This window comes from Anolis carolinensis, chromosome 1, assembly GCF_035594765.1.
Source record: "Anolis carolinensis isolate JA03-04 chromosome 1, rAnoCar3.1.pri, whole genome shotgun sequence".
NCBI classification, from domain to species: domain Eukaryota; kingdom Metazoa; phylum Chordata; class Lepidosauria; order Squamata; family Dactyloidae; genus Anolis; species Anolis carolinensis.
This window is the reverse complement of record NC_085841.1, coordinates 260,520,699-260,540,756: the sequence shown is the minus strand read 5'-3', so window position 1 is coordinate 260,540,756 and position 20,058 is coordinate 260,520,699. Positions and strand designations below refer to the sequence as shown.

At 40.1% G+C, this 20,058-nt stretch overlaps 1 protein-coding gene across 2 annotated transcripts in view; it reads right to left on the bottom strand.

The window, feature by feature from the left end:
• Positions 1–20,058, bottom strand: part of pkp3 (plakophilin 3) — an 82,426-nt gene that overhangs the window by 17,598 nt on the left and 44,770 nt on the right. For both annotated transcript variants that reach the window (XM_016993682.2, XM_062967520.1), the window contains 4 exons: positions 8,557–8,639; positions 7,114–7,853; positions 6,316–6,439; positions 5,745–5,949 (listed from right to left, as the gene is read on the bottom strand). In XM_016993682.2, the coding sequence (XP_016849171.2) occupies positions 5,745–5,949; positions 6,316–6,439; positions 7,114–7,853; positions 8,557–8,639 (1,152 nt within the window). The remainder of the gene's footprint in view (positions 1–5,744; positions 5,950–6,315; positions 6,440–7,113; positions 7,854–8,556; positions 8,640–20,058) is intronic.

The following is a 20,058-nucleotide window of genomic DNA, read 5'->3' as shown; positions in this document are numbered from 1 at the left end:
AGGGGGTTGGCGGTGGGGGGGAAATATGAATAGCCTGCTCACAGAAGGCCCTTTAATACTAAACAGTAACACTCTTTACTGTTTCCACCATATTTTGTGGTCTTCAGCAGTACCAATGCTGACTCCTTGCCGGCCATTAGCCACTCCTTTGCAATTACACAAAGGCTTTCCCCACTAATGGACTGGGTACTAGGTGACCACTCAGTTCCCTGATCACAACAGCACTACAGTGATCGCAGTAAGCACCAAATAAACTTGGGATCAAACTAGATGTTAAGGGGAATGTATGCACACCATGGTTAGCATGTTTTCCCTTTCATAACTGCAGGACTCATAGAAACATGCTTCAACAAGCGCACAAAGCAAGGATGTGATTACCTTGCAACAGGCAATCACAAAACAATGTTCTCTAAATACAAGATACACAGTTGGGGGCAAATGCATACTATGACAAACATCAATTTTTCATCAGTTGAAGGAGGAAAGATCTCTTCTAAATATATGCTAAATGTGCTAGCTAGTTGCGTTCTACTTATGAACTGGGAGTAAGAGTATAGGATTTCTATTATTGCAGAGATTGCTGGGAGGAACCAGGCATCAGCCACAGATGGCACTGCCAAGAGCTATAGCCCATAATAAATAAATAAACAAGTAAATCCAAATATTACGGTTGATGAATACGAGCCTCTTTCCACTTCATTGAGTCAAATACTAGTGCTGTAGATGTTTTTGTTTTGAAACTTAAATTATATTTCATCCTTTGAGAAGTCTGGATCAATAAGTACTTTGGATACATTTTTCAAAAGAGCAGCAAAACTTCCACTCCCACATTTGGTATTAAATGTCAAAAAGCAAACTGCCTGGTTATTTTGAGAAAAAGAACAATACAACAAGCAATACTTGGCAATGACATTTACCTACGGGGAGTTCTGTCCCAAGCTGGAGATATTCAGAAATTAAAGGAAATGAGAGTACGGGTTCTCATGGTTCATATAGCACTGCTTCTAAAACTGAATCCTGACCCCCAAATAGGTCCCTTTAGCTCCATGTTGGGATCCGGAAAAATTTAGCAACAGTGAATGTTTTCTGAGGGAGCCCCCGGTGGCGCAGTGTGTTAAAGCGCTGAGCTGCTGAACTTGTGGACTGAAAGGTCGCAGGTTCGAATCCAGGGAGTGGAATGAGCACCTGCTGTTAGCCCCAGCTTCTGCCAACTTAGCAGTTCGAAAACATGCAAATGCGAGTAGATCACTAGGTACCACACTGGCAGGAAGGTAAAGGTGCTCCATGCAGTCATGCTGGCCACATGACCTGGGAGGTGTCTATGGACAATGCTGGCTCTTCGGCTTAGTAATGGAGATGAGCACCAACCCCCAGAGTCAGACACCACTGGACTTAATGTCAGGGGAAAGCCTTTACCTTTACCTCTAACCTAAATGTTTTCTGAACATCACCTAGTGTTTGCTTTAGATATTTACATGAACCTGTTGTGTAGTGTTTGCAGTGGACTCTACAGAAGGTGCTTCACCTGTACTTGTTTAACAAGCCTTGAAAATGCTGATTTATTATCATTAAATGTGTGGTTCTTAAACTTATTTTATATACTCTTATTCCTGGGGACATTTAAAAATTTATCAGGCCAAAAGAGGTCCAGAGTGGAAAGGATTAAGAAGCTCTGGTTTAGCAGACACAGAGCAGGAATTCAAGATTCATTTCCTAAGGGTTTTGGTTGGGGTTCCAATAACCAATATTCACATGGGAATGGGGGAGAATCAGTATACATCACCTATTAAGGGTTGTTTAGGAGCAATAAGTCATAGTAGGGAAAGGTTTCTAGAAAGTGGGAGTCGAAGACAGTGTCTAGTATGAAAAGGACTGGATGGGCTGACAGAAGCTAAAGGAACCATGTGCTCAGAAACAGGATATTCCCCAAAAGTGGGTGGATGTGAGTGCATGAGACAGGGAGAGAGAGTTGGTTTGTGACAAACAGAGTGGCACAGAATTGGCTGGGCTAGAATCTGGATACAAATTGCAGGAAACGAGATTCCACCTAAACATTAGGTGGAACTCCCTGACAGTAACAGTTGTTCAACAATAGAATATGTTGCTTCGAAGTGTGGTGGAGTCTCCTTTTCTGGAGATTTTTAAGCAGAGGCTGGACGGTCATCTGTCAAGAATGCTTGGATTGTGTGTTTCTTCATAGCAGAGGGTTGGATTGGATGGTCCTTGTGGTTTCTTCTAACTCTGTGATTCTATTAATCTACTTTAGAAGGATGCATTAGTGGGAATGTGGTTGATTTATAGAGAGAAAAGAAAGGCATCCCCACCCCCTCCGCCTGGGTGCCTACAGCCAGCTGCAAACAGGCAAGGAGGCAGCTGGCCTGTGTCCTCCCTTCCCCTCCACACATACCGTCAAAAGGCCTATGGCTTATCTTGAGCACAGAATAAGGTGTGCCCTAGGCTGTGATATCTGGGGATTATAGTCACCATCCTCCAATTGTATTCTGCTAAAACCACTTTCACAGACTCCATCATGCTTATAATAAGCGTTAAAGCTCATTGCATCATAGCTTGTGGGCCCAACTTTCCCATTAGCCCTGGTATTAGATTAGACAATCAGAGCCTGCTGGGCAGGATTAGAAAGGCCCTTTTGCAACAGAAGCTCATGTAATCTCTCCTGTTTGCTGGATCGCATTATTCAGTGTGCCCCAGCTCTCTGAATGCAATGACATTCACAAGCTAACCAGGGCACCTTCTCCACCCCTTGTTCCTTCCCACCTTCTAAATTTATCTCTGTGCTCAACACACACTGATTTGGTGTCCCTTTTCTCCGCCTGTATTCCTCTCCAAAATCTGCCTTCTATTGTGCGTTTCTTTATCAAAGGTTGCTGGTTTCTATCCAAGTGCTTTTTGCGAGCAAGCCAGCGTTCCATTTTCATTGGGATCGCTTTCAAGGAAGCCAGGAGCTTTGGGGGATTGCTTGTATTCCATTGATTTCTTCCATTCACAAGTCACTGCAGCTTGAAATTATTTGTGGATTGAGAATTGTGGGTGGAGAAATATTGGAAAAGGAATATTTTTGGTTTTTTTTTTAAAGGCGATCAAGAATAGAAGGAGGGGGAAGCAGAGATGAAACCTCTGAGGGAGGCTGTTTCTAGTGTACTAGGGAAACAGTATAAAGGTTCAGGAAACATGGTTTGTAGAACAAACAATATGCAACATTAGTTGTGCAAATACAATTTATGTGCATATTGCAAACTCCCTTAGTGAGGAAAATAGAAGTTGAGGGGGAGGAGGTGGTATATTAAAACAATGGCAGACTGAAAAGGCCCCTACATTTGCAGTTTAACAACGTACACCATGTTTAATTTGGCTTCTTGTGTGAAGGGCAGATTCCCAACACTGGGGAGTCATTCACGTCAGCTATGCTATCAGCCTGTTCAGCAATCAGAAAAACCCCATCACTTTTCTGAATGCAGTTTTTACTCATTCTCATGCACCTCCATAATCTATTCAGAATTATCACTCCTACAATACTTCAGATGATCACTCCTACGGATTTTTTTTTTATATGAACAAAGCTGGCAGGCATCATTCACATAACACAATCCCCTCCCTTTCTGACGACTCACCAATAGCAAAAAAATAGGAGAAAGCAGTGTTTGACTAACAGTTGAATGGCTCAGTCATAACCCTGAAATTCCCTCTATGGCAGTGGTTCCCAGCCTGTGGTCCATGGACCACCAGTGGTCCCCAAGAACTAAAATATGGTCTGCGGCCTTACAGTTATTATTCTGTTGCATCGAGAGCAATTGGTCTCGCAAAACCCTCTTATAGTGCTGTGACAACGGGGATGTTGGGAGAGGAGAGGCTGACTACCCACAAAAAGTGCAACAACAATCCTCCTTACTGCTTCTCCTCCTCCTCCTCCCTTCCCCTGAGCGAAGCCATTCCATGTGACGTCTGGAGGTGGGGGGTGCCTTGGTGCCTTCATTTTTAGGCCTGTTTCTGGGATTATTTGGAGTGTGGATTCAGAAAATTGCATTGGACAGACCACATCAGCTCTAGATTATTAAATACGGTTTTCTGTGGGCGAGCGGATGGCGACTACTGGATGGCATATGTTCTGTATCAGAAACTAGAGCTAATGTGGTCTATCCAATGCAATTTTCTGAATCACCACCACAAATAACCAAACCAAATCTAAAGTTGACCACAAACTGATTTTGGTACTAATTTATTTTTTTATTTATTTACCCTATTTATACCCCACCTTTCTCTATTCCGAAGGGGACTCAAGGTGGCTTACATATGGCAATTATTCATGTTGGAGAGTGGTCCCTGGTCAAAGTGGTCCCTGGTAAAAAAAAAAAGGTTGGAAACCACTGCTTTATGGTCATCCTGGCTGGACAAAGTCTGAGAGCTGCATTCCAGAATAACTTTTCCAAGCAATGCTTTCCCCATCCGTTGTTGTTTGGCTCTAACTGTTCTGCAGCCAATGAAGGAAACATGTTGACTTTATAAGTTGTGATGATGGTGAAGAGGAAGGGGGGCTGAAAGTTTTCCCTTGATTCATGGTTCCCTGGCTGTTAAAATATTTCCCCACTGCAGTTAGTATCTTCGAATTACATGAACATTTGGTTTTGTGTGCTAGATTCTTTAGTATTAATTTGAGTCATCATCATACAATATGGCTTTTAATGTTGGTTGGAAGTGTGGAATCCAATGACTCTGATGTTAAAGCAAAAGTGGATCAATTTTGGGTGTTGTTATGAACTTAATTCAAGGTGCTGTACTGTCTCTCCAAAACAGCTTTTGCATCTTGAGGAGCTCCTTCAAAGTTCAGGATACAACCCTGAGCAGATTCATTACCTCACTGACAGTGGAACTCCCATTTACTTCCAATTGAGTCATTTGCGATCTGGCTGAAGGGAAGTAAATATACAAAATACAGGAAATGTTTCCACAGTTTCTCAGTCATTCAATCTTGTTAGTGCTAGTTGTGTGCACTAGTAATTCTGAATGTTTTAGATACTGGATACAAGCCAATATATGTAGTTTATTTGCCAGGACATAGTAATAAAAACGGTTTCCCCAAATGATGCTGACTCCCTGTTGATTGTAACCTTTTACTACTATCTACATGAATCAGGGTGACTGTATTATGTTCCCCTCTCCAGAAAGCAATTGCTGAATCATATGCAATTGGCTGGATCTAAGGGGCACCTGTAATTAAAATGATGACTTCCCAATGGTGGGGTTATTTCTGGCAGCATTCCTGTTACAGGTATCATGGGAAGTACTGATTAACTGTAACATTTCGTTTGGGAATATGTGTGGCCCTTTAAGTACTGCTGGACTGAAAGTCCCATCAGCTATGGATAGAACAGTCATTTGGAAGCTCGTATGTTCAATACCAGAGCCTTAAGGGAAGAGGAACAAAAGTTTATTTGCATATTGGTTAGAACAGTGCTGGTCTGCGAACATTGGCTGCTGGTCTACAGCATGTTTCCAGGAAAGAAAGAAATAATTTTAGTCAATGTGCACAAATACGGTGCCAGTGGCTGACACATGGTGGAGAAACCAACCAGTCTTCTGAATCAGATAGCTTTAAAATCAAATAATGACCTCTTAATCCCACTATTTATCCTTGTTGCCTCTATCTATTCCCAATTTTGAAGGACAGAGCTAGTAGCTACCCATAAGTTCTCTGCTTCACAACATGCCCTATGCAAATGTACTCTCACCTGTAACATTCTTGCGCAGTTCATCATCCTGTTCACGTAAAGTGCGCATCAGCTCAAATATGCCATTCTCCTCCACCAGTGCCAGTTTGTTCTCAGCATTGTCATAGATGAGGTTGCGCATGGCCCCAGTGGCATGGCGCTGCACCTCTTGGTTGGAGTTGTTGAAGAGTTTCACTAGTTTGGGTATGGCTTGGAGGCTACGAGCCTATTATATGCAAAAGACCAGAAAGGATCACTGTGTAGCACTCACATTATTTCATCTCGCCTAAAGCAACCTGCTCTTTTATCAGTTCAAATGACTTCTCCCAACACAAATTCAACACACACAGAGTTTGAGAGACAACTTTCCAGAGGTTGGAAAGCTACTTTTTGCATTCCAGGTCCCTGATTCGGGACGTTGTAATCCCAAAACTACCCTTTCCAAGTTTTGATACTGTCACAACTGATCAAAGCTAAAGTCTCTTAAAGGAGACATTTTCAATAAATGTGGAACCAACCCTGAATAGCTCAGATCCTAGGCAGAAAATATTTCTGACAAGTAAGAACAGGTAATCATCCCCTTTGGCCTCACCTGTTTCTTGGCATCATTATCACTATAGCACTTGTGCTGAATATAGGCAGCTCCAAGGACCTGCAGGTTGGGGTCACTGGCCATCAAGTACTTCACTGCAGATGGAAGATCAATGTCATCAAACCTGAAAACCACAATCAAATTAGAGAAGAAATCAGACATTTTCAATTTTCCAAATTACATAGAATCATAATAAATATCTGCAGAAAAGCAGCCATGAGTAGCCATGCTAAAAACAATACAAAACAATAATAGAAGCTCCATATTCCTAACCAGCTTTTCCTATCTTTAGACTCCCAAATGTTGCTGGACTGCTGCTCACATTAGCATCAAAAGATTAGTGATGGGAGCTGTAGTTCAATAACAAGTTTGGGAAATTCTGCCTTAAATGACATTAAAGGCCTTAAGTCCTAGTTCTGGGTAGAAATACAAGGTATAAATAATCTGAACAAGAACAAAAACAGTAATAATGGTGGGGGAAAAGAAAGCTACATCAAGCTGATTGATTAGGAACATTAGGAAGAACTTTCTGACTGTAAGAGCTGCTCAACAGTGGAACTCACTGCCTCAGAATGTGGTGGAAGCTCCTTCTTTGGAGGCTTTTAAACAGAGGCTAAATGGCCATCTGTCAGATGTACTCTGATTGTCTTTTCCTGCATGGCAGGGGGTTGGACTGGATGGCTCACGTGATATCTTCCAACTCTATGATTCTATCACTTCTTTCTTTATGCCTCTGTTCCACATTTGGGAACAAACTGCTCCCGTGATAATCCCCCAAATTCATTCCAGCCCACTCACCCACTAGAGAAGGACTGTTGGGTCATCAGTGTATTGTGACCATCGTACATGTCAATAGCTCTCAGATCTTGCAAATGGTGGTTGGATTCAGCCAAGCTGCGCACAGAAGGGGCCCGGGAAGTACGTTCCACCATTCCTGTGTAGGAGTTTCCAACTACCCCTTGAGAGCCCTGGAGGCCGCTAAAGGAACCGGTGCTGAAGCGGGAGCGGTTGTTGCTCTGGAAGCGTTGCAACGTGCGCATGGCTGGTGCACGGATGACGGTCCTGTTCTGGGGAGCCTCCACACCATCCATCCAGTCAACTGGTCCTTTTGGGACAACATTGGAACCAGCACTCATCTGCCTTTCAAAAGTATACGATCTGCTGAAACCTCCTCCTCCTCTTCTGTTTTTGTAGAGGGTGGCCTGGGCAAGTGGGTCCACCTGCTCTGACATGATGCTGTAGTGGTCATCCATGCCACCAGGGCTGCCTGGCCCATCCACCAAGCGCAATGAATGCAGGGACATGGTGTCATAGTTCTGTCGAGGCCGGTAGTTCCGCTCATGGAAAGATCTAGGGCGAGTCATTGAATTGGTAGCTTGAGACAGGGTGTAATTTGTGTTATAAATTGGGCCCTTTGGCCCAACACCATTGCTGACAGTGGCCATCCTCTTGTTAGGCCTGAGATCCACTGCTGAGCGGGAGGACCAGCTGGTAGTCTTCATGGTATTGTAACCTGTCTTTGGCATTGACTGGTACAGCTGTGGGAGACAAAAGAGAAGGGAGAGTGCACCTATATCTACTTGCAAACAGCAATTAGTTCTATCATCAAATAAACTTCATGTTATTTGTCATGCAAATGCCACTTTCATCCAGTTGACACCAGATGCCTAATAAACTGGAGTCACACTGGTCTTTTCTTAGTCACTAATGGGTCCCATCTACAATAATCTGCCAGGTGGCCACAGTCTCCCAATCTACATTACTCTGAATTAAATGTTTAAAAGGGGGATGACTCACTCTGACACCATCACTGTGTTCAAACAGGGTGTCCTATTTTACTGGAACCATTAATTAAGATGTTACCCTTGGGAAAACAAGGAGGATAAAAAATAAAATATTACTACTAGCAACAACAACAGCAGAAACACTCTCAGTTGTGAAATATACTTTTGGAAAATCATCCATCGAAAGATCATTGAGGTGTTTCGAACGTCTTTCCTAAGAGACTGACAACAATGCTCCTAAACAACAAATTGAACTGAGAGTAACATCTGAATTATCTTTCTACAGACGGGATTGAAATAATACAACAAATAAAAACAACAACAGCACTCAGACCATGCCACATTATCTGAGTGCAGGTCAATCTATCTTTTAGACTGTGAAATGAAAAATGGTAGTAGTGATTGTCCGAAAGATGAGACAGGTAGCTAGGTTTTGCTTTTGTTTTTGTATACTTACAGAGCTCTTGTGGTCTGTGCCATTTGTTTGGGATCTGGAGCTGAATTGCAGAGTGCTATATTGGCCATTGGAGGAGCTTCCACCTAGAGTAAGTCATGGATAGACACAAAGTTGAACATGATTAGTTATGAACTATAACAGCCAGCTGAAAGTTGACAAGAGCCAGATAAAGTTAGCACACTCAGGAAGGATATTCAATGTTGCCTTTCCAAATATAGATCAAAATATTTGTTCAGTGTCTGGTCCATCTTGAAAAAGTTACTTTCTGAGTTGACCTCTCACAATCACCCACCCAGCATAATTAGTGTTGGCTCACATATTTTGTGCCTAAATATCCTAAGGCATCAGATCCTCTGTGATCCTGGAAGTTAAGCAGAGTCAGCTCTTGTTAGTACTTGGATGGAAAATCGCCAGTGAATACCATCTGTTATCAGCTGTATTTCAAGGGAAGGAACTGGCAAACCCTCCTCTAAAATTAATAGGGTTTTCATAAGTTGACAGGTGACTTTAAGGCAAATACACATACATGCTCCAAAATAACAAAATAATTGGGTTTTTTTTCAAACTCTGGTCCAGTTGCAGTTTCTAAATCACCTTTAGTGTCCAGAATGCCCATGCTGAAGTTTTGAAAGAGCAGCCAATTTAAAATGTTACACCAGTGATTGGTCTAGAGAAGTGTTGCCACCTCAGACAGGAAACAGGTCTCAACAGAGAAGGGTCTCTCCCAGCCCAGAAGGTAAGATCCTGTGCTTGGAGATGCCACAAAGTGTGCCAGGATATTAAACATTAAATTCATACCTTCATCTCTAGATTCATTAGAACCTTGAACTAAAAAGGGTGCTTCAAAAATAAAGCTACAAAATACACTATGACTTCTATATCTGATGTTGATGATACTGGACTCCCACACCCATTAACCCCAGCAACGAGTCTCATTTAGGAAAGAAGGGTAATAATAGAACTTGGAATGTATTCAGGATTGATATGTTGCTGTCGTGCAATTTCCTTCAATCCTAGCCAGCACAATAAATGCTGAGGAATGTGGGAGTGGCAGCTGAACAATATCTAAAGATCATCACAATTCTCACACCTGCTTTAGACTGAGAAAAACTTATCCTTCCTCCTGATGAAATGCAACATTCACTGTCAGGAAGCACAGAATACAGGCCCACAGCTTCTCCAGGCAATTCAGAGGTGTGGAAATCAGAGTAGAATCTGTTACCTTACAAACCAGACAAAAACTCAGCACTTTAGAGTTTTATTTTGCTACCAAATACATAATCCTCCTGTCCTTGATGGTCTGGTTGAAGAATGGTTATTTAATGCCTGGATGGTCCTGCCTTTTTTCAACTAATTTGGATGTTGTCAAATGATGGCATATGAATTAGTTAATTTTTTCACTGTATTTTGGATTGCATTGTACATTTGTCTGAAATCTTTTCCTTTCAGTCCCTGGAGTGTGAGAACATGCTAGTTACTCAGATGTAGGTGAAGTACTCAGGAGCACTTTCACATATGAATACTTCACATTGTTTCAGGTTTCAACTTTGGTATTGACAGCCAGTGCTAGGGAAGAACCCTGGAAGAAATTAAGTCACAACCTGACTTAAGCTGGAAACAGAATAAGTGCTGCGTAGCCCTGAACTGTATACTTCCTAATAATTTTCTGAATATGACTGTTCCTGTTAATTAAATTCAAAATTACATCAACCTTCTTTTCACTCCACTGCATGACACTGTTGACTCTGTTTGTTATCCATTATAGCCCTTAAATGCTTGTTGGCATCATTACCACCTGGCCAATTATCCAATATCTGTCAAGGGTCCCTGACCTGAACCTAATTTTTAAAGCCACCCCTCATTGACTTTGCAATGCCCCAATTTCCACCATATGTTCCTAGTCATTTGGATTTGCCTGCATCCATACCTTATGGCTCCTAAGAGGCCCTTGTGATGCCTGCCAAAACAATAGAAAACAACCTGAAAGCAGTTCAAGTTGTCCTATGTTTTCAGTAGAGTAAAGGAATGTCTCTTTTTGCTGAATGTTCTTCTCTCCTTCATCATGACTACCTAGCTTCTGCACTTTGAACAGTCTCTGGCCCTTTTGAATTTTTCTGTTCTCTGAGAATCTGTAGAAATTTATTTGTGGACAACAATTCCCTGAACTATTCAGTCAGCACAACCAACGGCCACACTGATTGCGGAAAATCTGCAAGATGCAGTCCAAAAAGTAACTGTCAAGTTTTGTGTTCTCCTAAAGACATCTAAGTACAGTAGAATCGGTGAATGGGGAATTTTCTTTAGGCCCACAAGCTGAATTCAAGCTTTGGGACTCAAAAGCCATGTTGTAGCATTAGGAAGAATGTAGAGACAAGAGATGGGATCAGCTGCAGAATATGTTGTGCCAGATCACAGTTTTGTGACTTGGAAACATTTCTTACCAAGCAAAACCTAGAAATGCTGAATTCAATGCACATATACTTAGGAGTAAACTCCAGGTTTTAAGCATCAAAACACTTCTCAATTCAACACATATGTGATTAGTAGCAAACCTCAGAAATGGAGCTGAGATGTTAAAGAGTACAGACTTTTACATACAGAATATAAGAGGATAATACGTATCTGGCTGGCTCAGATCAAAAGGCTGCTTAATGCATTTTGCCTCCACAAGCAGGCAGGCAGGCAGGTGCCTCTGATAAATGTGTCAGAAGAATATTGGATAATAATCATCCCCTGCAGTTTATCTCCAAGATCTAGTACTTGCTAAGATGTACGCTGCTTCATACAATAACAGCAACCACCACCACCCACCGTGGCTTCGTTTTGCTATTGTGGCAAACAGCAGGCAACAAAAGTACTCTAAGCTCTTGAAGATAGCATCATACACATTATGATAATTAATTCCATATTAGTTGATAATTGTGAGAAGAACCTATTGCTATCCCCAACCAAACATCCATCCACTTCACTAGACAGTTTCAAGTTCTGTCTTTAAAGGAGAATTTGGCAGCTATTTCTTCTCACAATCTGTTTATGGTTTTATTTTCCCTTCACTCCCCTAAATGAACCAAACATTAATTTATATTTATATGTATCTTGAGTTCTCCATGCCAGCTCTCATATACTGGTTGAGTATCCCAAAATGATTGGGGTCAAAAGTCTTTTTTATTTTGGAATACCTGCATATACATAGTGAGGTATCTTTGAGATGGGACCCAAATCTAAACATGAAAATTTTTCATTTCACATATACATATACACATAGCCTGGAGGTATTTTAATAATTGTGTGCAAGAAAAAAAGTTTGGGTACAATGCACCATCATTGGTGTCATTATCTCAGCCATTTTTAAGCTGATGGTGTTGGAGTATTTTGGATTTCAAAATTCCGGATAAGGTATATTCAACCTGTATTGACATGTCTTGCTTCATTGAGAAGTTTTTATCCTCCATTTTAAATTCATGAAGCTGCGAAGTATGAAGTATTCTTCATCTTATGCTTTTGACTCTTCCTATTACCAATTTATTTGGGTGTTCTTCTGCTGCTCTTTTAATCAGACTGTAATATCCTCATGGTTCACATTCCACCAACACACACATTCCTGGATAATGTCCCAGAACAAAGTGTACTGAAACCTGGCATTCTGCCTTGTGGGTAATGACACCTCCATTTGTTTTTCTGGGAAGAAACTGGAAATTGCTACACATTTTAGAAAGGTTATTATCCACTGCCCAATCATGTTTAAAACTTACAAATTTGGTAATTATTACAAATGTCTTTGTTTAGATATATGGTTGTCCCTTTGATTACAACAGTACAAGAAAATAAATGACACAAGACAGGTAACTGTATTGTATTTGCCCTTTAAACAGTGTAAATATTGACCAAATGTAGAATGGATGCCACACTTGTTTCATGGAGATACAACCATGATTCACTTTGTAAATCAGGCCACAAGGTATCTATCATTCATAGCTAATCTCTATTGCTATATTGCTTCGTACACCAAAACCTCCTGCATGGACCTTAGCTTTGTGAAGGACAACTGTGGGTACCACAAGGAAGTGAAGTCTGTGCAATTACGCAACTGGATAGGCCTAGTTCTTTGAAGATGCCTGCTACAGTGTGCTAGTTACTGGTAAAGAGCTGGATGTACTAATCTTTGGCAACATGGAAATGGCCAGACTGAATGGAGTCGAATGGCTTAAAAGGGAGGGGTAGGGACTTCTGGTTGTTACAAGGCTGCAAAGGACTGCTGACCTGCCAACAACTATAAAAGTGAATTGCAATGATATGAGTCAGACTTAATATCATTGTAATTCATAGACAAGATGTCAAGCTCACACATGGTTTTTTAGCACAGAAATACCTTTGGAATTTGATAGTGTGACAAGTGATATTCAGATTTATGCTAGATTCTCCCCCTGCTGCTTCATGGCATTTGCATCACTTAGCCAGAGAAATCGGCATGTCAGAGCACACTCTTGGCATCAAACAGGGTGTGTATGACTAAGTATATCCGCATCATGCAGCTACAGCAGTTGGATATCACCTTAACCATGGCTCCATTCTTTGGAGTCCTAGGATCTTCAGTTTGCTGAGCAACCTTGGGATCTCTGCCAAGACCTGAAGTCTACCCCCTTGAACTAGAGTTTCTTTAGGAAAAGGGACTGATGATTAAATCAATTTGATACTTGTAGGCAGGTGCTGTGACTCTGGTGGAAAAATCCTCCAAAGCAAAGGAACTTGCACGTGTTTGTTATTTCACTAGTATTTTAAGTACCAAACCAAAGTGTGGGAAACTACTGAAGGGCTCTTTCCCTTCTTATCTGGAAGCTCCTTGGTTTTCTTCCTGTTTAGCTGCTCTGATTTCTCCTTTCTGGTGAACAGCCAGGCAAGAAAACCACACACTTGCTGCTGCTCTGTATGTTGCCTTTCCATTCACCTTCTCCACTTTTTCATTCCCAGGCATCCTTTCCCTTTGTATAAATATTGAAATGCTTCTTTAATTGTTACTTAACAAAGGCCCTTTTTAGAAAGCTCTAACCTGGCACAATTCCTGGAGAATGGAAGGGAGGAGGTAGGCTATCAGAGCAGCTAGGAATCGACAGAATGGTTGTGTTTCAATAGCCGCTGAGTCATTGGCCGAGACGAGCCAAAATCCAGCAAGTGGGATGGTTTGGTGGGCTGAGGTTTAGTCCATGCATTTCAACCTTTTATCTCAAGTTTGCCCAGCTGCTTTTATTATTGTGACAAGGTGTATGTGTGTGTCTTCCTCTGTGTGGGGAATGAAATGTGGCTCCCCCAAAGAAGAATCTGTACAAGTCCACTTTGGTGAAGCTTCTGGTTTTGTTTATTATTTTTTTTAAATATCATGTTGAATGAATACTTTGAGTCATGGTAGAAAATAAATATTTTCTGCTTGGCACATTGCATCCTAGCTGACTATACCTATTCAGCTTTATGAGATATCATTTTATAATGGTATCATAGATCATTGGTTTTTAATGCTTACAAATCCCACTATAGTCATTCTAAACATCCAGCAAAAATCTATGCAAGCAGTCACTGTGCATAGTTGTAGGACAAGGAATATATTTTTAAAGATGTTGACTCAACTCTTTTCCCATCATCTTCAACTAAGCACATTAATTGTTTGTGAGCCTCCCCCCCCCCCCCAATTCCTCAATTCTTTAATTTCCCATGTTTGAAATTTTAGTTGTTAGGTCTTTCAGAAGAAAGACATTGACTAGAATTCAGTTGATGTATTAGGATGGCCCTAGACAGACTTAGATTTTTGGTTATTGCAACTCACATTTGTGGTCGTTGCAGAGTTTGGCGTTCTTTACCAACTGTGCAATGATCAATTTCCCCTCCCCAAAATCCAACCCCCCTCCCCACAACATAGTCATTTTGGGTCACTGAAGAACCAGGGGATCAGTGGAGACTCATCCAGCTATTTTCATCTAGTGCAGTCAGATAAACGACAATGATATAATCTGCAGGGATCTCTGAAAGGAACTGCGACACTTCAAGTTACAGCAAAAGCATTGGGCACATATTTGCTGATTCCCACTCCTCAACACTATTGAAATGGCTGTTTTGGGAGGAAGAGCATTACATAAAAGGTAGTTTTGGGGAGGTTTAGTATTGGGAAATATAGGTACAAAGATGTGTTTCAAAGACAAATGGCACATTTATGATACCCAGTGCATGATACCAGCCTTCATTTTTTGTATACGTTACTATGCAAAGTGAAATATGCACATGCATATTTGACCTTTTGGTACCCCCTCACCCTAATTTAATGTTACAATTTGCAGGTGGTTGCATAGCTAAGTACAAAATTCAGAATTTCACCCTCACATGTTAACATACTTTGTATTGTGTTGCATACATAGCAAACAATAATTTAATGGGGCAATACATTTAAAATGAATGAGAATCTGCACATAAACAATATAAAGGTTATGAAGTAGAAGAAGAATTTATTTAACTGAGAACAATTTGTGGTGGTGTGTAATGGTGCATAGAAAAATAAAATATGAAAGAAGTTTCTTTAGGATGAGCCTAGGTTGAGAACTTTTCACACTAGCAATTAGCAGGCACTGTCCAGCTATTCTAATCTTTTTTACTTTCATGAATTTTCCACAATATAGCAATAAGGGACAGTCAAAATTCATGATATGCTGGGTTGACAATCAAAAGTAGCTACAAACATATTTGTCTTATATCTAAATAACAACTAAAAGTAATGATTACAATTAACTTAGTCATGTATAGAAAACGTAAAGGTTTCCCTTGATATTAAGTCTAGTTGTGTCCAACTCTGAGGGTTGGTGCTCATCTCTATTTCTAAGCCAAGGAGCCAGCATTGTCTGTAGACACCTCCAAGGCCATGTGGCCAGCATGACTGCATGGAGCACTGTTACGTATAAAGTCATGTATAAAGTTGCCGTATTTTCTCATTACATGATAGACACATTGCTGTTTTAACAAAGAGTCCACATACACCAAACAATGAGGTTTGGGGCATTTTGTTCAGTCTATATGAAAGGAAAAGCTTTCTTCAAACAGGTGGCTGTCTTTATAATAAAAGACACCTGCCATTCATGTAAAGGGCAAGCTTTCTATACCTCAAATAAAGAGCATCCCTTATAATAATGAACACATGGCAACCCTATGAGTCTATGCAACAAAATATGAACTCACTAGTTAGAAACCAGTGAATTCAGCATGAAATGAATCCTTCTACTGTAACTTGCCTGACAACTATTGTCAAATAGTTTTGAGAATTGAGCTCCAGTGAAACCCTCCACAAGACCACAAGTAAATTTCTGGTGGTGGAAAGGCTCTCTCTCAAATTTCAAAACATTTTGGCGCTTTTTGCAGATGGTTCTAACCTATTAAGATGAACAAGATAAGTTTTATAGGGGAAATATGGAGCATGGGAAGAAACTTCCTTCCTTCCACATTTCTGGACAGCTACGGGTACTGCTATCTGCATGACCTCCCACTGGGAAAGAAAACAAACATTTAAGTTATGCTTGTCAAACATGCCGAATAATAGATAAAATTCACTTTCCTACAACAGAGGTGACAACTCAGGTTCAAACCCACAACCAAAACCACAAATCTGAGTGACTCTTGGTTAAAGGATGAGATGCAGTTACAGATTTCCTTTATCATTCATGACTTTTGTTTCACAGGTGATTATGGAATGATAAGGCTAGTTAAACGGGCTAGTTTTTTTCTGCTTGAGAAGGAGGTTTAAATCCAATCATAATAGAATAGATCTACGGAAATAAATTGGATTCAATCTTAAATCCCATTGCTCTCAGTGGTTTTACTGTAAAAATGATGAAGCCTGAATCCAGCTCATAAAAAACAAAGCAGCCCTTTATTAAATGCAATCAAGTCAGTACTAGTAAGATGGCACAGAAAATAGATCTAGGGGTTGTTGTTGGTTTTTTGTTTGTTTGTTTGTTTGTTTTGCAGTTATGCAGACACAAAATGTCCTGCTGGATTTGGTATTTAATCCCAAAACAATGACTAGAGCATTCATTATTGCAGGAACATTACAATATATCTGAGCCAAAAAAGTTGCATGGAAACATTTCATTTCATTTGTAAATAAAATTAAGTGATCAGTCATTAATTAATATAGCCTTCTTGATTTAGACAAATATTTTATTTACACTTGAGTCTCAGTTTTCTCTCAAACAGCTAAGGAAGCAAATATGCAGGCTGTTTTATCTTGACAATAGCACTGTGAGATAGCTTAAGGACACAATTATTTATTAATGTGTACACATTATTGCTAAGATAAACTCGAGCCCAAATCAAACTATTCAGAAAAACTAAATGATATGATGCATGGGTGATACAAAATACAATTACCCAGAAGTTTATTAAAGCTGAGATGATACCCTGGAGGTTGTGGTAGGTTGCCCATGTATTTGGTGCAAACTACGCATGACCTGCGCTGTTTTCCTGATCAAAAGCCATTCTTCTTCCCTCATGTCCCCAGGAAGGTGGAAAAACATCTTTTTTATATATGAAGAAAACAGCAACTGTATATTATTTTGATCACCCGCACAAAATGTCATTTGACTTTTGTGAATGATGAGATTTGGGCTTTAGTCTATTTTAGGAATAATGTGTGGCCATTAATAAATAACGGTTTCCTTAATCTACCTCACAGTGTTATTATCAAGATAAAACAGCCTGCAGACATGCTTTGCTTTAGCTGCTTGGAAGAAAACTGAGATGCAAGTGTAAATAAAAAAAAAACCATTTGTCCACATTTTGAATAATGTCTTAAAGTCATGTACTTTGCAAATTGGTAATCCCAATCCCTATCAAGTGTTTAAATAAACTGGTAACAGACTGAATCTCCTGCATAAGACTGGATTAAAGTTGAGCATATTACCCAGAGCACCACACAGGCTTTCACTGGTTGCTATCGTCATGGACATTATTCTTTTCAAAGCAGTCCTCTGTTCTGAAGGATGTATCTGATGACTCATGCATATACGGTATTAATAAAAAGTCTATACCAGGGATAAAAATCAGGGAAGCTCCACGTCAAATATTAGGGCATGTTTTATAAAAAGCAATGAAAGAAAAAATGAATCATTTAATTTGAGCAGCTTCTAGGTTGGTAATAGACTGAAAGAAGCAGAGCGAGACCAGACTTCATTGAGCCACAATTAACTTGTGACTTTCATCTCCTGTTCACATAGTTAAACTATTAGTATATCAATCCCATCCGGTGCCCTCCAGGTGTGTTGGACTACAACTCACATAAACATTCATATTGCTAGTAGATAACCAAAGTTGTAGTGCAACACATCTGGAGGGCACAAGGTTGAAGAAAGTAGTTGTATGGATTTGCAAAGCATCCATGAATATTTGGGTTTATTGTTAAATTACTAGCAGGGCAGAGATCTGAAAATCTTTCTTTAGATTTATGTCAAAAATCTAGGTTTAAAAAAAACAATTTTAGTAAAACTGAAAGATTTTTAATGATAGAATTTTATTGCTTTATTAAAAATGTTTAATCATATAAAGCATCTTGGTTGCTTAACAATATGGAAATAGTTACTAAACAAGCAAAAAGTGTTGTGAGCATGTGCAAATTCAAGAGAGAAACAGTAAGTTACAGAAGCACATTTTCTACCAACAAGCCTGTATGAAATTCATTCTGTGATCAGCTGAGTGCCATCTTGACATGTAAAGGATTGACCACCCAGAACAGAAAAGAATTTACTATGAAAGGAAAAGAATCAGGTTTGTTATGTGACTCACTGCACGATGAAGCAGGATCCAACATGCTAAAATATGTTAAATAAGGTAAAGGTAAAGGTTTCCCCTTGGCATTAAGTCTAGTTGTGTTCGACTCTGGGGGGAGGTGTTCATCTCCATTTCTAAGCTGAAGAGCCAGCGCTGTCTGTAGACACCTCTACGGTGATGTGGCTATCATGACTACATGGAGGGCCATACCTTCCCACCAGAGCGATACCTATCTATCTAGACACATTTGCATGTTTTTGAACTGCTAGGTTGGCGGAAGCTAGGGCTAACAGTGGGAGCTCACCCTGCTCCCTAGATTCAAACCACCGACCTTTCAGTCGGCAAGTTCAGCAGCTCAGCAGTTTAACTTGCTTTACCACAGGGGCTCCTTGGTGTTAAATGTTAAATATATCAAGGATAAAATAGCATGATGAAGAAAAAGAACAATGAAGAACAATTTCTTAAAGCTGTCTCTCCCAACCTGATGCTCTCCAGTAATTTTGGCTTTCTACTGCCCAATCAGCTCCAGTCAACTTTACAGACATTTGAGTGAACATTTCACTCAACCAGATTGTAAGAGACAGAGGCCTAAATCTTTCTGACTAGACCCATTGAATTAATGGAATTTACCTATGTTGATTCATCATTCTAATCAATTATATGTATCTAATTTAAGGAAATGGGACCTGCAGGCTTCCTGACTTAGTATTATGGAATTATGCCCTGGACCCTTTCACATTATACAACTAGAGCACTATGATCCCACTGCCATGGCAACATCCTATGGAAACCTGGGATCTGTAGTTTGGTCAGAGGCAATAGAGCTCTATGTCCAATACTCCAAACTATCCCTCCCTAAATTGCACGTCCCAAAATTCTGATATTGTCAGTGGAAACAGTGTGCTATACTTGTATAATATGAAAGAATCCCTGAAAAGTAAGGTAATACATATTTCACAACTATTTATCTTTTAACATTTAAATACATTTCCATTCAAGATATAATAGAAAATATTAACTGCAGATTTTTCATTACTGGCAGAGTTTGGGAAAGTTACATTGTTGAATTACACCTCCCAGAATTCTCCAGCCATCATGGTCAAGAGTTTCTAGAAGTTATAGTACACCAAAAGTAATGTTAACAGACTCTGATTACTTGGGTGGCAAGCTGGGTTTGTGATGTGGAGAGGGTGGGAATAGCTTTGGTCACAACAAGGTGGAATTCCCACTTATCACTAAGTACACACTGGAGTATAAAAGCAGGGGCAAAGTATAATTTACATAGCTTTAAAGAGAACTGGAGTTTTATTTGCTCTTGTGAGTAATATCTTATGTATCTTTTTACCTCATAAAAAACCAGAACATCACAGAACTGCTTAGGGCATGTGTATGTGGCATGTGGGTTTCCCTCCAGAACCAGTTAGTACATTACTTTCCTACTGTCTTGTGCTAATATTCAGAGCCCAAACAAGTGACAGGGGTGGGAACACATTTTTGAACTAGGAAAATACATGCAAAGCAAAGAAGCCATGCAAACAAGCAATGGACAAGCCTCATGAAATATTATCCCACTTGTTCAATGATTACAAAGATAAGAAAAGAAATGAGAATCACACCTCAGTTATGCTAAATACTGTATCAAATGTTTAATTGTAAAAGTTCTATGTTCTATGTATTAGAAGCCTTCTACAGATATCATGAGACTGG